This window comes from Abrus precatorius, unplaced genomic scaffold, assembly GCF_003935025.1.
Source record: "Abrus precatorius isolate BTA unplaced genomic scaffold, Abrus_2018 Scaffold5, whole genome shotgun sequence".
In the NCBI taxonomy this organism is placed as follows: domain Eukaryota; kingdom Viridiplantae; phylum Streptophyta; class Magnoliopsida; order Fabales; family Fabaceae; genus Abrus; species Abrus precatorius.
Window position 1 is genome coordinate 21,460,972 of NW_020874395.1, and position 17,792 is coordinate 21,478,763.

The following is a 17,792-nucleotide window of genomic DNA, read 5'->3' on the forward strand; positions in this document are numbered from 1 at the left end:
CTAGGATGACCCCTATTTGTGGAAGTTCTGTAGTGATCAAGTGATTAGAAGGTGCATTCCTGAGGAAGAAACTACATCAGTTTTGCATTTCTGCCATGCATCCACTGTATGAGGCCACCTTGGGCCCCAAAGGACTGCAAGGAAAGTATTGGATGCGGGTTTTTATTAGCTTACAATCTTCAAGGACTCTTGGGAAGTGTGTTCTACATGTGAAAGATACTAAAGAACTGGAGGGGTAATCACCTGAAGAATGAAATGCCTCAACAATCCATTTTATACTGTGATGTATTCGACGTTTGGGGTATAGACTTCATGGGTCCTTTCCCTCCTTCCTTTGGTTTCTTATATATTTTTTGCTTGTTGTAGACTATGTCTCTAAGTGGGTAGAGGCTAAGCCTACAACAACTAATGATTCAAGAGTGGTTGCAGATTTTGTGCGTACTCATTTGTTTTGTAGGTTTGGAGTACCTCAAGCTTTGATTAGTGACCAGGGTACCCACTTCTGCAATAGAACCATTGAGACTCTACTGAGAAAGTATGGAGTAGTGCACAAAGTATCTACACCTTATCACCCCCAAACCAATGGGTACGCTGAGCTCTCCAACAGAGAAATTAAGAAGATTTTGGAAATGATTGTTCAGCCAAATAGGAAAGACTGGAGCAAGCGTCTTGATGATGCTCTTTGGGCCCATAAAACAGAATACAAGGCTCCTTTGGGAATGTCACCTTACAGAATTGTCTATGGAAAAGCCTGCCACCTCCTATTAGAAGTAGAATATCGTGCTTATTGGGCAGTGCGAGCCTGCAATATGGACATAGACAAAGTTGGAGAACAAAGGAAATTGCACTTGCAAGAATTAGAAGAACTTTGCCTTGAATCATATGAAAACTCCAGAATTTATAAGGAGAAAACAAAGGCCGTTCGTGATGGAAAAATAGCAAGGAAAGAGTTTTTCATAGGTCAAAAAGTTTTGCTGTTCAATTCCCGTTTGAAGCTCATGCCTGGAAAACTCAGATCTAGGTGGATCTGACCTTTCATTGTGACTTCCATTTCTCCCTATGGAGCAATGGAGGTAAAAAGTGAATCTACAAACAAGGTTTTTAAAGTGAATGGCCATCGCCTAAAGCCCTTCCATGGGAATCCTACACTTGAGGCTAATGTGGAGGAAGTTTTCCTGGAACAACCTCCAGCTGTTCTTGATTCTTTAGTTATTTTGGAGTGAGAGCTCCATCAAACATCAAGCTAGTGACGTTAAAGAAGCGGTTTGTGAGAGGCAACTCAGTTTTTATAGCACTTTCTAGTTCTCTTTTAATTTCAATAAGCATTCTTTCATTTGAGCTGTGTTACTAGTCATGTTGCTTAGCTCATGCTGCACAAACATTTTGTTCAACACTTGACTCATTATTTGATTGATGATTTGTTCATAATTTTTGTAGAGGAAAAATTGCTTTATTTGGACTCAATTTATGCATATATTCATGGAAGTCTAAGTAGAGAGGGAGGAATAATCATTTCCATGGCACCAAGCATTCACTTTAGAAAGAATTTTGAAGTTTGCCATGAAGGTAATCACTTTTCCAAGCCATAGTGGTCACTTTCCACCAAGGTATGTGACTTTGCTCTCTGTAGTTCTCACTTTCAATTTTCACAGTGATCACTTTGAAGGCTTTTAAATTCATTGGTTTGCGCGTAACTACTATGAAAGTTCATAGTAGTCACGCGCAGCACTCTGGAAAATTACACATGAAGGGCGCCTCTATAGTGGTCACTTTGAACTTTCATAGTAACCACTACAGAAACTATTTTTGAACATTTGATGTGCGTAGTTACTATGAAAGTTCATAGTAACCAAGCGTAACCTCTTTTGAATTATCTGAGAAAGGCGCTTCTGGAGTGATTACTATGAAAGTTCATAGTAGCCACGCGCACCCCATTTTTGCTAAACCCCTTGCGCGTGTCTACTATGATTCTTGAGAGTAACCACGCCCAACATTATTATATAAATAAGGCCCCTTTCACGTTCACTCTCACTCTTCATTTCTGCAAAATTTTCACTCTTCTTCAAATTTCCTGAGCAACCACTCCCTCGAATTCAATTCCTTGCATTTGAACGTCAATTCCCTGCACTTTTACACTTGATTTGAACTCCAATCCGGGTAATTTCCTCTTCCTCACTCTCTGCGTTAGGGTTCTTCATTTTTCAATTGGGGATTTTTTATTAGAACCAATTTTAGTTGAAATTACTAGTTAGAATCAGTTTCTGCAGGGATAATTATATGATTTTAAGTTAGTAGGGTGATTAATTTGATTCTGTGTGTGCAAATTGACATGCTTGAACCCTAGGGTAGCTACTTTTATAATTCGTAGTGATTACTATGTATGTAATGCTGAAATTCTGTTTCCCCTAGGTTCGTTTTAGTCTGGAATGTGATTTCTATGCATTGAAATTCCAATTCTCATGATTAGAAATCAATTTGCATTTTTCCTTTGTGAATTTGAAGTGTTTTTGCTCTGGAGTAGTCACTATCAACATTCATAGTAACTACTCTCTGTAAATATATTGTGTTTTGCTCATTTCATATACTCATTGTTGATCTGATTCAGTTGCACTACCATGTAATTACATTTTCACTCACTCCTTGTTCTGAATTCTAGAAATTTGATTTGAAATTAGGCCCATATTGCTGCACATGCTTTTTACCTTAGCTGATCTAGTGAAATTCATCCTATGCATAGCTATTTTCTGCACATTACATGTCACAGCTTGATTCAGAAGTTGGTAATTAGTTTGTTGGTTCCAAATGCACTCTGTGTTTAAATTTTCCATTCAACTACTATCCAATGAACCTCTATTTTTCAGACCATGATTCAATATATGACATGTGCTTTTCTGCATTTTACACACATGAATTATGGATTTCATTTTGAAACTGTTTTTGCTGTCATAGTAATTACCTGCCAACACATAGTAATCACTTTGGGCTAAAAACTATTTCCTTCTCAACTGGACCTCAATTGTTGCTTGAACTTGCAAGTGTTATGTGTCTACATGCAATTTTCATACTGCTAAGTTTCACTGAAATCATAGTGGCCACTTTTATCATTTCAATATTGGCTGGCAAAGTTCAGTTCATAGTGACTACTCTGCATGTGCCTAAATGTCTGTTCTATCACTGTCAAAGTAGTTACTATCAACTAGCATAGTAGTTACTTTTGTATGCAAAATTACTCTGATTTGTCATAAATTTTCTATGATTCCTGCACATTTGCTGTGAAATTATGCCCACACATTACCTCTGCATTCTGTCATGCTTTTTTGCCAAAGTAACTACTCTCATTCATCATAGTAACTACTGTCTTCTGCAACAGTGCTGTAAATTGCTTGCATTTTCTCTCTTTCATTTTCAAATGGTGTGAAATTCTTGCTACATGGTTAATTCTGCACTATCACTCATTTATCCCTTTTTCTTTGTGCAGATTAATGGCAAACACTCCTAGAAAGAACGCACCCAGGGCCAAGAGGGCCAAGACAGCTGCTGCTTCCTCATCTAGGCCTCAGCCTGCACATGATCCCAGATTTAGGTCCCTGGCTCACAAGAATTTCTTCAAAGCCAATATTCTCAGATGACACATTGTACAGGACAGGAATTTTGACCTGCAAAAAGGGACCTACCCTCAATTTGAGCAGGAAATCCAAAAGAGGGGATGGGATTTGTTCACCACATGTGCTGGGCATAGGTGGAAGGACATCACCCAGGAGTTCTATGCCAATGCCTTCAAGGTTAAGGGAGATGATTTCCCTTACAGGCACTCCATGGTAAGAGGCAAGGTGATAGACTTTAACCCTGCCAACATCCAGAGGATCCTCAACATTCCTCTTCCTGAAAAGAGGCCTGGATAGCTGGATTACACTACTTTCAACTACTTGGAGGAAAAGGACTACAAGCCAATCCTTCAAGTAATATGCAAGGCTGGAGAAAACTGGGAATTTGACATGAAGCTCAAGCCTAAGAATCTGACTAGAAGCTCCAGCCTAAGAATCTGACTACAAAGCACCTTCTTCCACCTGCCAAATTCTGGAGCATCTTCATCCTTAGCTCCTTCATGCCAGTCATGCACTCATCTACCCTGGCAGTGAAGAGGGCAGAGCTAGTTTATGCCATCATGATAGGGATGCCCATCCATGTTGGCGATATTATTAGCAATGCCATCATGGAGATCCTAGCTAGGAAGAAAGACTCCATGGGTTTTCCATTCATCATTACTATGCTCTGCCAAGATGCTAGAGTTGACTTTGGGGAATATCAGCAGAAAATCAGAGCAGTTCCCTGCATGATCACAAGAGCTCAGCCCCAGAGATGCCTCCCCAACCTGCAAGAAAGAAAGGCTTCCCTTCCAAAATGAAGGACCAGCTGAAGGAAATAGCTCTGCGACAAGATGCTATACATGCTGGTCAGAAGGCTGCTCTGACCCTCACAGAGACTATGTTGCTCAACATAGGGAAGAAGGTGGGGATGACTGCTGACCAAATCTACTATGCCCCTTATCTTTGAGCAGTAGTTCAGAATGATCTTTCGCCTTTTACACTTATAGCAGAAGAGGAGGAGGAAGAGGAAGATAGCAGCTCAGAGGGGGAGCCAGTACCAGACCTAGTAGCAGCAGCAGAGGAGCAGGATGATGAAGACACCGACATTGATGCAGCTAATGATGACCTATCCTCCAGCTCTGATGAGGATGCAATTTAGCTTCAAATTTCTATTTCTGTTATTTATTTAACCTTGTCTTTCATTGTACATATTTTTTCAGCTAATTTTCCTATAATTAGTACACTTTTCCATTTATTTTCCCTGCCTTTAATTTTCCCTTTATTGCTTCTACTTTGAACAGCAACCTAACTCTTTTATGCTATATATATATATATATATATATATATATATATATATATATATTATCTGAATTTGAGTATTTTGCTTCTTCTAGTGCTGAATTCATTGTCTCTTTGTGCAGAGAATGCCCTCAGTTCCATCAAGAGGAGCATCAATTTTTGTTGCCCATGAGTTGAGGCACTATCATTCTTGAAAGGGGGGTGAAGTTCATTGCCTTTATTTCATATACTCTTAACCTCATTTTTCCTTCACAATTATACATCAAAATACAAAAATATATCTTTGTTCTTTTTCTTTTTTTTTTATTGAATCCAATTTTGTAATTCCAATTCTAGACTCTTACTGCAATTTTCATTCAATTCATGAACACACTTGACTTTTGTAAATAATTTTCTCTCCATGCCATGCTGAATATCTGTTCTTACAAGGTGATTTATCCTCACATGATGTCAAGTAGTTATCACCATTTTTACCATGGTAGAGAATCGATCCCTAATTTCCTTTTTGTATGTATGTTCCATGTAATTTTGCATCTATCTTCTAGAACTTGTCCTGTTTCTTAGTTGAATATGCATTATGCAATTTTTATCTAGATTATTGAGGCCTCCTTTACACACACACACACCCACTCACCATTACCCACCTTTGCACCTTATTGCATTACATTCCTTTCTTTTGCCAAACTTAGTTTGCCAAAACATTTTTTCTCCCATCAAGAACGTATTTCTTTTGAGTAACATCAAGAGTGTATGCAAATATTAAGTTTGGGGTGTCAATTTTGACGGTAGTTGCTTAAGGACAAGCAACCTCTCAAGTTTGGGGTGGTGGACATCATACATGTTATTAATACATGTCAAAAAAAAAAATTTGCTTAAAATTGAAGGAAAAGAGTGATTGTCAAAGTCCAAGAAATCATAAAAAAAAAAGAAAAAAAGAAAAAAAATAAAATGAAGCAAGGTCCAAGAGATTGAAGAGATCTTCATATAATGAAAAATGATGAAAAATAAGGTGAAAGAATGCTTGAACCTCTTAGGCTACCTCATTTGATGCATTTCATTCTAATTGTTGTATTCACTCACTCAAAAGGATTCCCCTATCTTGAAAACCCACTTGAGCTTTTGACCCTCCTTGATCAAATTGAACCTTACCTATCCCTATTTGTGACCAACCAAGTCCTTTTGATAGGTAAATCATTGTATTAAGGCAAAGGAGATTGAGAATATGGGCAAGCATATGGTAGGGTAGAGCAATTTGCATGTATTGAGGAAAATACCTAGCCTGAAACACTGACGAGTGGAGAGTGAAACACCACTTTGTGAGCCTGATAATTTCTTTGCATTGTGTGAAGTATGATAAACCTTGTTGAATTTTTGTTTCACTTGTATGGGACTTTGCATAAAATTAATTGATATGAGTGTGCTTTCTTTGTTGAATGACTCCATGATTTTGAAATGGAGGAAGTGTATGTTAGAGTTGAAAAATTGGAACAGAAAAATTTTGAGAAAATTTTTTGGATAAGTCCAGCCCTTTTTACTTAAATCCTTGAATTTTGGTTTGCTTGAGGACAAGCAAAAGTTTAAGTTTGGGGTTGTGATGAATCCATATTTTACTAAATCTTTATACATCATTTATTACTTTTTATAGAAAAGAATAGACTTAGATAGTATAAATAAGATGAATATTCCAATTAGGCTAAATAATATAGGTTTCTTAGTTTTTGGTTAATTTACATTGATTTAGATAGTTTATTTTACATGTTTTGATCATTTGAATATTGTGGCAGGAATTCCCAAGCTTATTTTGAAGAATTATTGGATTTTGAGGAATTTGAGGTGAAAGTAACTACTTTCAAGATTGATAGTGACAACTACAGCAAGCCACTTCCAACAAAGGGACCAAAGTGATCACTTTCAAAGCTTAAAGTGACAACTACAGCAGCCCAGAATCCACTAAACTTGTGCGTGGTTACTATGAAAGTTCATAGTAATCACTCCAGAGCATGTAGAATTGAAGGTGCTGCGCGTAGTTACTATCAAAGTTCATAGTGATCACTCCAGAGAGTCTAAAATGTCGCAGTGCTGCGCGTGGTTACTATGAAAGTTCATAGTAATCACTCCAGAGAGGCAAAATTCAACTGATGCTATGCGTGTTTACTATGAAAGAATGATAGTAACTACTTTGAAGGGCGTCAGCTTTAGTATAAATATATTTTTGCCAAATTAGGGTAGAGAGTTCTTACACTTTTTGAACCTTTTCTCTTCTTTACTAAATTTAGGACGTTTTTCAGAGCTTAGGGCAACCTTGGGTGACAGCCAAGGGTCCAACCTAGGATTTGGTTTCTCATTTCTCTTGCTTTTACATTAATGTTAATAAATTTTCTGCATTTCCCAACTGTGTTTTTGACCCCCATTTCCATGGAGGGCTAAATTTTGTGTAATCCTTAGTAAGTTCACACAGATTCTTGAGTTCCTTGATTTTAATGATAATATAATTTCTTTCTTCTCATGAATTACTTCTTCCTTATCTCTTGAATTGAATTAATGGTGAATGAGGGGGATATTGCTTAATTAACCCTAATTTGTTTTAAGAAGATTCTAAACTAGGGATTGCTTAATCCTAGGTTTAATTCTAAGGTTGTGTAACTTTGGGATAAGAGATTAGAGCCTAGCAAATTGCATAATTTCGTTAGGACCATAAGGTTGATTTTCGCTTGTTAAATTAACCTAATTCATGGGAGAAAGGATGAATGTTAAATCTTGAGTGGAATGAGGATAGAATCTTTGTGGATGAACTAAGGATTGCTGCTTTCTATTATTTAAATTAATTAAACTCGTTTGCTTGTGGCTCTTTACATTGATTTGAAACCACAGAACCCCCATTTTAATTGCTTGTTCAATTATTGCCTTCAACATGTTTAATGAAGATTAATAGCCAATGTTCACGGGAGACAATCTAGGGTAACCCTAGTACTACATTAATTTGTTTAAATTTTGATGAGGATTTGTGACAAATCTTTTAAACACCTCAAGGAAAAACCCCATCATCACTAATCACCCTAATGCCTTCAACACTAATACCAATACCATTTTAAGGTATAACAAAGATATCCACAAACTTCCTGACATAAACCCATCATTTCTATATATATTTCAACCTGTCATATGCTTTGGGGTTTCAAATTTTATCAATTAGGCATTGATTTATTAAAAAAAATAGGAAAATACATTAATGTAATAAATAAAGGAATAAATGTTAGACTGGTATATTTTTGTATATGCATTATTCCTTTTAAATGGTGTTGTATATGCTTGAATTATATGAATTATTCATATGTTGGAATGTAAATATGAAATTTATATGATTACTAGATAAGGAGCAATGTATTCAGAGTGCTGTGTGACGATGTTGTTGAATGTAATTTAGCAGTGCGGGTCAGAGATTGATGGTTAAGTGTGTTGTTGACAAAGCCTTCAGCAAGTGCACTGAATCGTACAAGTAATATAGTGAAAGTAAAGTATCGTTCCTATGGAGATTGATATAAACATGTATTGGTTTACTAAATTGAACTAATTGAATGTGATTAGGATTGAAGGAGACTCTAAAATATAAATTGATTCAATTCACTTTGCAAGTAAATAAACAACAAAATTTGAAAGAAGATGAGAAAATTCAATGACAAGATAGTTAGGATTAGACTTCACCCATTGTTCATGTGATAAACTAAACTCCCCTGCTAATTTAAGCTTTGAAGATGTTAAGAAAAGTTTCCACTAAATTAATTCATATTTAATTCCTTGGTATACAAATTGTCTTAAACCTATACACAAAGATTAATTCCTTAATTCCAAATGTAGGAGTATAAGGTTTTTTAGTACAAGAAAACCAAAAGATCACACACCCAATAATTTATATTCCTAGAAAATTAAATGATGAGGCAAGTAAATCAAGAAGCACAACCACTCATTCCATTTTTCAATGTCAAGAAGGTTCATCAAAATAACGCATGAGTAGCTAGTTCATGCGAAGCATTAAGAATAAATCCACAAGCTAACATCAAAAGAAGCTTAAACTAGAGTTAAGAATCTAATCACATCACAATCTCAAAGGGATCTTTCAACCCTAACTACAAAATATTTAGCAATCCATCATAGAAATGAAAGACACAAGAAAAGGAGATGTTCCCTTTGCCACGTTCTTGAGAAGAAAATGAATCTGGAAATTTTGTCCAATCTTTCTCTCCAAAGACCCAAGTGTGAGTCTGTTCTTCCTGCCCTAAAAGAGTTGCCCCTTGGTCCTCTCTCGAAAAACCCTACTTCTTTCCTCTTCTTTTATAATGTATCTCACAATCCCTTTTATCTTATACATATTTATTTTTGTCCAAGTCACTAAGGTTGTGTCTTGACACACAAAAGTCTGCGCTTTGGTGCTGAAAGTTCTATAACTTCATTAGCTAATCGTGATAAGCGCCTTAGCGCACACAAGCTAGCACCTTGGCACAGGATGACCCCGAGAGAACATTGTCACACTTGGGTGGCGCTTTGGCACACATAGGTTTGTGCCTTGGCGCTGAATAACCTGCAATCAATATCCAAACTTTAGCAATTTTCACCAAAAATAGTAGTAAGGTAGGAAAAATTATAGAAACTAAAATTCTAATAAATTTGGAAGAAAAAATGAAAAATAAGAAGTTAAAGAAGAAGAAAAGAAGATTAAAACTAAATAAAAACCACACTACCAGAATCTTAATAGTTGTGCATGTGATAACCTAGGGATTATAGTCGAGAACTTGTATTGCTTCTTTCGGAGAAGAGATTGGAAATTCTGGGTGCAGGGTATCTCGCTCAAGCGAGATAGTTCTCGTTTAAGCGAGACTGAGTCTTGCAAAATTGAACATTCTGGAATGATCTCGTTCAAGCTGTAACACCTTAAATTTAATTTCAATAAATAAGAAATTTCACAAATTTTTGAAATAATAAAATTTCTATTTTTTAATTCAAGTTTCATCAACCATTTCAAATAGAAAAAGGGGTTACAAATTATATCAAACAGTTGCTACAGGACTTATTCAACTACAACAGTTTTCCAAAATATTATCCTAAGTCCTATAGCAGTTCCATCCACCCCTTCACTGAGTTCTGTGTTGATCATCTTGATTACATGAAAAATGACTGTAAGGGTGAGTACCCTGCACTACTAAACCACAATCAAGCATAGAGTCTCACCTCTAACTCATTTCCAATACATTCATACAGATGTAAGTACAAGCAGCATTATCACACCCACAAGCACAATACACAAACTCATGCATACGCACAACAGCCTCACTCACTATAGCACTGTGATCATAGATTTACACCATGAGTGGTCGCCGGTTACCCCTGCCTCACGGATACCATGTGGGCAGTCATGGGTCACTCAGCAAAGATAGTAGTCAGAGGTCTAGTCAGGAAGAGAGTGTGTGGCCCATGGTGCACCCATTCCGCAGTCGGTGTCACCACCACTCCCTCTTCCCCAAGGTATTTCTACCGTCCCCATCTCCCACATCCTCAGTGTATCGCTGGACCATTCACAGCACATTACAACGGCGCTAATACTCCCAATCACCCATATTCCATTCAGGCATGCAGTAATCATGCTTACACATGGCAAACAACCCACATTCCATTTCATAGCACACGGCACATAACCTACAATTATCATTTATATTACACGGCCCTTGGGCCCACATTTCCACAATATTCATTTAAATACACGGCACGAATACCCATACCCATTCACAACACTCGGCATACATGCCCTCATTCTATCATACAATCCTTCAATTTCGGGTCAACACACATAATGTTCACACATCACGGCACTTGACCTACATTACATTTCTTAGCAATTTCCTACCCACTAACTCAGCCACAACATCATATTTAGCAAAACAACAACAATTCATGCACAAAAGAGTAAGATAGAGTCCCTCCCTTACCTTGGATTGACGTCCTATGTGCTAAATCCACCAAGAAATGCTCCCCTTCACGAATTTCATCCTAAACACATGGAGAAACTCCATAAGAACCCAGGGGAAACACGAAAACAGAGAAAGGGGATGAAAAACTAAAACCCTAACCATTAAATATTACCTCCAAGCGTTCCCCACACGGATTCAACCTTCAATCAAGCTCCCGAACGACTTTGGAGGCAATTAATTGGTGGAATAGGGCTTTGGGAACGAGAGGATCAAAGGAACTTCGAAGGGAGAGGGAGAAATAACTCTCCCCGAACCCTAACCCCCTTTAAATCCTTTTCTGGTCGCGACATTCTCGCTACAGCCAAAAAAATCAGAGAAAACTGTACTCTGGTTTCTACAGAATCTCGCTACAGCAAGACTGCACCCAGAAATGCACCCCAAACTGTCGCTCTCTCTCTACAGCGAGAAGGCGACAATTCTGATCCTTCCTCCCAGGGCCCTCTCGCTACAGCGAGAATAACCCAGTATCACATCCTGCACTTAGGCACTTAGCCTATTTCAGCTCAACTAGTCATGCATACACCCATCTACATATATATATATACATATTCACAACATATATCTAAAAATACACACATGAATATACATTTAGATTTATATAATTATCCATAATTAATATTACATTTCTAATACTTTTATATTCTATAGTAATGACTGTTAGTTATATAAGCTTACCCTTACATTTGTCTGTGTCGGTGTGTATGTGTGTTGTGATGATTGTACAGTGGTATGTGAGCAGGTGTGACAGGTGAAACATCTACTTTTCATGCTAGAAGGTCAGGCTGAGAAATGCGTGGAGTCAAAGTGCTTTTGTGAAGATTGTAGCTTTATTATTTATTTTGTTAGTTTAGGTCTTAGTAGTAGGTCTAGACTATTTAGCTACATGTCTAGCAACTCTGATGTAAATACTGTTAATGGATAATTATATATAATCAAATTAAAAATTTTATTATAAGGCCTTGTTTTATTACTGAATGTTGGACTTTCACGTTTTGTTAAATTTTAATTCTCTTTCAAAATGCAAAAATTTTATACTGAAATAAAGGGCTTAACATGTCATAGATCTTTTCTAAAAAAGGAATCAAGGATGTTGGAATTTGGTGGTGCATTGCCTAGTGCTGCTTCTACACCTGAAAACATTCTCTAAAGCTTCTCTATGCATTACATAATCAATAAATTTAAGACGCAACTGAAAAACTCACAAAGAAAAGAGAAAAAATTTTAGGTTCAAGAGGGAAAAGGTATAGATGAGGGACAAGAGAAGGCATCTAAAAGAGAACATTTTTATTAAAGTTTTAAGGAGGAGGGAAATAGGTAGTGGATGCATGAATAAGAAGTCAAAAAAGAAAGAGAAAAAAATGCAATTGAAAAATAAGAGAAGAAAGAATGATTTAGCCAAAGTTCATAAAGAGGAAGAAGATGAATAATGATTAAAGTTAACGTTGATTTATTTAAAATATTTTTGTAAGTTAAGTGATCAATCAAAATTAGGGTAAAAAAAAAAATTTTAAAATAAAACTAGAACAAAACTAAGAGTTAAAAGATCAATATATTAATTTAGCTATATTTTATCATTAAATACTTTTTTTATTATGCATGTATGTATAATCATTAATATTTAAAATGGTTTAAAATGACTGATAAATGCACTACCGTTTTTAAGAATTAAATTTAATAATATATATATATATATTGGAGTAGGATATTTTTACACTGGTATGAGTTTAAAAACTTTTATGTTTGATTTGAGTCTTTCATTTAACTTATATCTAACGTGTTAAATTTTTTTTAATCTCAATTGTTATTTCTAATGTTAAAAGTCTAAAATTAATAAAAAGTGTAATAAAATGTTTATAATTAACAATGACAAATTAAAAATTATTTACTTATGTCAAGACTAATATATATATATATATATATATATATATATATATATATATATATATATATATATATATATACTGTAGAGACTAAATTGAAACGTATATACAATATAAGAACTAAATTATAATTTAACCTAAACATTTTATTTGAGGATGCCTGGCCTTGAAATGTATCACGAACATCAAGCGTCTGCATTAAATATGAAAGTGGATTTGTCATCCTTACTTCGTAACTATTGAAATTAAAGAGAACATAAGGGTAATGGATTGAATGCAGAGATGATTACACAAAAGCAAGAAACAATGAACAAAGGCAGAATTGTTTGGTTGGAGCTGACTCAAAGCAATCTTCATCGTAGACAGAAGGTATAATATACCAAATTTGTAAAAAGAAAACCTAACCTTTAGATGAGTAAAGAAACCGAATGCTTATTGCTATTTCAAAATTTTTGTAGAAGTATTTGATAATTTAAATTTTTACTGTAAAACGAAAAATTTAATTGTTATACACAAGGAAATTTATGTAAGATTTTAAAGATAAATGAAATTTGTATAGGAAGTCAGATCCTGTAATTTGTAAAGGTATTTTTTGCCTATTGTAATTAAAAAGTTATGACCATTGAGGCTTAAACTAGGTATTTAGTTTAGATATTGAATTTTAAATTGAGGTTTAAATTAACTTGAGCACAGTATATTTAAAGGAGAGTACATAAAAAATTTTAATTATTAGTTATCATTAGTAAGAAAAAATCTTTTAAATCAATAAATTTTATATCAGAGAACTGATGTAAATATAATCAATATAAAAATATAAAATTTTTTATAACCGTTAATAATTGATGTAAAAATATGTTACTTTTCAAGTATGAATAACTAATATGGAAAATAATTTTTTTATTAATTTTTGTCAATGCATCAATATTCTTTTAGCAAACAATTTTTTAATTATATCAATGTTTGTTAATATTAATAGCGTTAATTTTCTTTTGTTAATATTTATTAATAATTTAATTTTGATTAAAAAATATATAATATCTGTCGTTATTGTTTACTTAAGATTTTATAGTTAATGAAAAAGAAAATACAAAATGAGGTAAAATAAAATTATTATGTATCATTCCTATTTTTATGTAATAATATCTTCATAATTATGTTATTAAGTTTTAAATAATTAATTTAAATATTTATAGATATGATACCCAAAAATTAATGTAATGAAATATTTATCATTTTAATTTTGTCTAAAATTTTATAAATGTGACCTCTTTAGTAAAAACTTTTAAGCAAATCGCATAAGATATTTATATTAAAACAAATCACATGTAGACTTGAATTGATAAACAATCAAACACTACGCCAAAAATGAGATAAGAAAGTGATTCTGTTTTAAATTGGCTAGCGTTTAGAACTGCACTAAAATTTTGTGCTATCCAATATATTACATTTAAGAGAGCGGTTAAATAACTGCTCTCAAATGTTAAGATTAGAGAGCAGTTCCGCGTGGAACCGCTCTCCAAAGTATGGGTGTAAGATTAGATAGCGGTTCAACGCAGAACCGCTCTCCAAAATATGAATTTAAACCGTGAATCTGAAATTTGAAATTTATTTATTTGCGAGTTTTCTGTAGCAAACTAAAATTAATTTATTGTTACGTTTAAATTTTAATTTACAAGTCTGACAATTAAAATTTCTTCATTTTTATCACAAATCAAAATTAAATATTGAGTTCATACGCTATGTTAATCAAAAGCCATATCTGCACAAATCAAATAGTAAATAGAGAAAAAGAAAACAAATTAATAAGATAATTTACCATTAACAAAGAGAAAATGAAAGAAAGAGAGAATGAATGATTTACCGTTAATAAAGAGAAAAAGAAAGAAAGAAATGATGGGAAGAACTATAAAAAAAGGTACCTACAAATGTGAACGAAGAACTGTAAAAACATAGAAGATGAAGAGAACCTACAAACGTGAAAGAGAACAAATACACCAACTTTGTTAATGCATAAAAGATGAAAAGAACTTACAGAGGTAAAAGAGACCAACTTTGTTTGGAAGACAAAGAGATTCATGAGTTGAACGTATTTCATTTATAAAAGTTAAAGACTTTAGAGAATAGTTCTTTATTAACAGTTCTCTAATATATGACTTTAGAGAGCAGTTTAACGTTAACCGCTCTCTAAATGTATTGTTACAAAGCGATTTTTACTAACCGTTATCTAAGTTAGTGCTTCAAAAGCTTATTTCTGGCATAGTGAAATTTGATCTAGTTTAATAAGTGGTCATAACGTGTGTGCGTGTGCATGTGAACTTTTTTTTGTTTGTTTTGCTGATTGTGTGAGTGAACTTTTATGAGCTCTTGTTAATTTATTGAATAAATTTTAATATAATTAATTAAAATAATTTATTTTTAACTTATTTTAATACATTTTATAATTAATTATTGCTTTAACAACTTCAAGTCATGATCATACTGGGACCTTTATCTTACACCCTTTACAGCAATTATGTTTTCGTTCCGTACCATCAAAGACCCATATACTTGTTTTCTTTATCATTGAGACGCCCAAACAAAACCAAATATGTAAACAATATAACAAAATACTCTGAAATTGTTAGGTTGTTTTGACATTCTTCATCATATTTTTCTTACACATACATGGAGGAGGGGATGGCACATTTGGACATTTGATGAATAAATAAGGAGTGATTAAGAGTGCAATTAGCAACATACACCCCAAAAAACAAAGTGGGAATGGTAGTTGAAAATGTGGGTGCAGGTGGGTGAGTCCAGAAAGCCTAAAATAACATATCAAAAGCAAAAGCAAAAGCAAATATTATTCCCAAGGGTCAATCACAAGGTCCACCACCATACCTACAACGATGGAACACCAAAACAAAATGGGGAAAGGTACAAGCCAACATCTTCATATCCTTTTATTACAAAACACAATATGAATATACCACATATCCGTTACTAGGCAAACAAAAAGATTGAATTATATATTATGAAAATCAATAGAATTACGAAGTGGAAATATATCCAATGCTCAAAAACTTTACATCAAGTTGAAATCAATCAAATACAGTGCATGGACCACATACAATTTCCCTGGGAAAAATGTTGAAAGAGTTCCAAAACAAAATTTTCCTTCCCAGGAATGGATTAGAAAGAACTTCTTGTCACATGTTGAATTGAAGAGCATATAGTTGTGCCTTTCTATACAATTACATCATCTCTTGGTACTGCAGCAACTGCATGCGGCTTTGCATTCTTAGCTGTTCATAGAACCTTCTGATGAAATCCTCAGCTTGATCATCAACTTGACCATTTCCACTCTCTTCAATTTCATCCTCAGATGAGTAATTGGATATCCTCACAGAGAAGGGTGAGAGGAGAGGGCTCTTTCTCTCTCCAGAAGCAAAATCAGAAGCATCAAACCTAAGGTTGAAGGTGTATTCAGGTGTCATAGGAACCAAAACCACTGGCCTAGGCTCTTCTTCCTCTTCAATAACCTCAGGAGAGTTCATGCAAGGGAAGTTGAAATGGTGCTTTCGCTTTGGCATGTGGTAAAAAACAGGATTTGGACTGTTACTACAAGAGAATTCATATTCCTGTATGCCATAGCCACCACGTGCCAAACTCTTTGAATTGTGATGATGATGAGCTGACATGAAATTGCTCACAGATTTTCTAAGCAATTTCCCTTTCTTCATCATCAAATTCATGTCCATAATAAGCTTCCTCTTTGACACCAAACCTTTCCTGATCATGAAGAAGGTGATCCTCAACACATTCCATAGCTTCTTTGCTATAACTGGAGAGTGTGCCTCCATATCATAGATTTTACAAACAATATACCACCTCGAGATAGAAAGAGAATAAAATTCAAGAGATTTTTGTTAATCAAAGATTGCGTTTGGGTTTTCTTACTTTCTGCGAGGCTTAACAAACCTCGCAGAAACAAGAAAACCCGATGAGAGAAGATGGAAGGAGAAGAGATGAGGGTTATATAGAGGGAAGAGAACATGATGAAGTGCTGTAGAAGGGTTACGAATGAAAGAGTGGGTTTTCAAAATGGACCCAACAACCGCTCCTCGTTGTATTCCACTCCACACGATATTTGAAGAAAAGAAAACACAGAAAGCAACCATCCGTTTCAAAAATATAATCTAAATAAACGACCAATGAGATATATAATAACGGAACAATGTAAGAAAATGTTTTGTTTAACAATAAAGAACTAATAATTGTGGTTCTCTCTTCTCTCTCATTTTAAAAGTGTGATTTTTTAATAAACGTGTATATAAAAATTAAAAATAATTATATACAATATTAAATATAATTGATTTAATTATATTTTTTTATCCATCTAATTTAGTATATTTGCAGTTTTTATCTCTTTAACTTATATGAACTAATTAAGTCTCTTCGAAAACACAATATTTTCATGTTTATTTTTGTTATCTCAAAATTTTATTAATTGAATTATGAGGATTATTTTAAACTTCTCTTCAAAACACACTAATTCAAGCATAAAATTTGAGTTGATAAAGAGTTTCTTCTTTAAACTATAATCTATAAGTAGAATAAAATTTATATGATTTTAAAAGTTAAAATATTAAAATCTTGAAAATAAATTAAATTAAATAGAAAAATACAATCTAAGTCAATATAATAATATTATTAGATTTTAATATGTTTTAATGTGTTAAGTAGTATAGTTGATGAGTTAAATTTAAATATACCAACACCAGAGCGTTGTTAACTAAAAGGAAAAAAGGGACTATTTTATTAGGCTATATAATACCCTGGTTTTGGTCGGTTTCGGAAAAAAAAAGGGATTCAACGGTTCAAATATGATCTGGCTTGAAGACTCAAATAGACAATGGGGCCCCAACGTTAAAATTTTATTATTTATTTATTAGCCAAAATGAAAAATGCTTGATTCATATATTAGCCATGAAACTCCATCGGAGCCTTCTACTGGGAACACCTAT

At 34.1% G+C, this 17,792-nt stretch overlaps 1 protein-coding gene across 1 annotated transcript; it reads right to left on the minus strand.

Moving 5' to 3' along the window:
- Positions 1 to 15,683: 15,683 nt before the first annotated feature.
- LOC113867815 lies at positions 15,684 to 16,649 on the minus strand. Its single transcript, XM_027503303.1, has one exon. The coding sequence runs from the start codon at positions 16,626 to 16,628 to the stop codon at positions 16,020 to 16,022; it is 609 nt and encodes a 202-aa protein (XP_027359104.1). The 5' UTR covers positions 16,629 to 16,649; the 3' UTR covers positions 15,684 to 16,019.
- Positions 16,650 to 17,792: the final 1,143 nt, after the last annotated feature.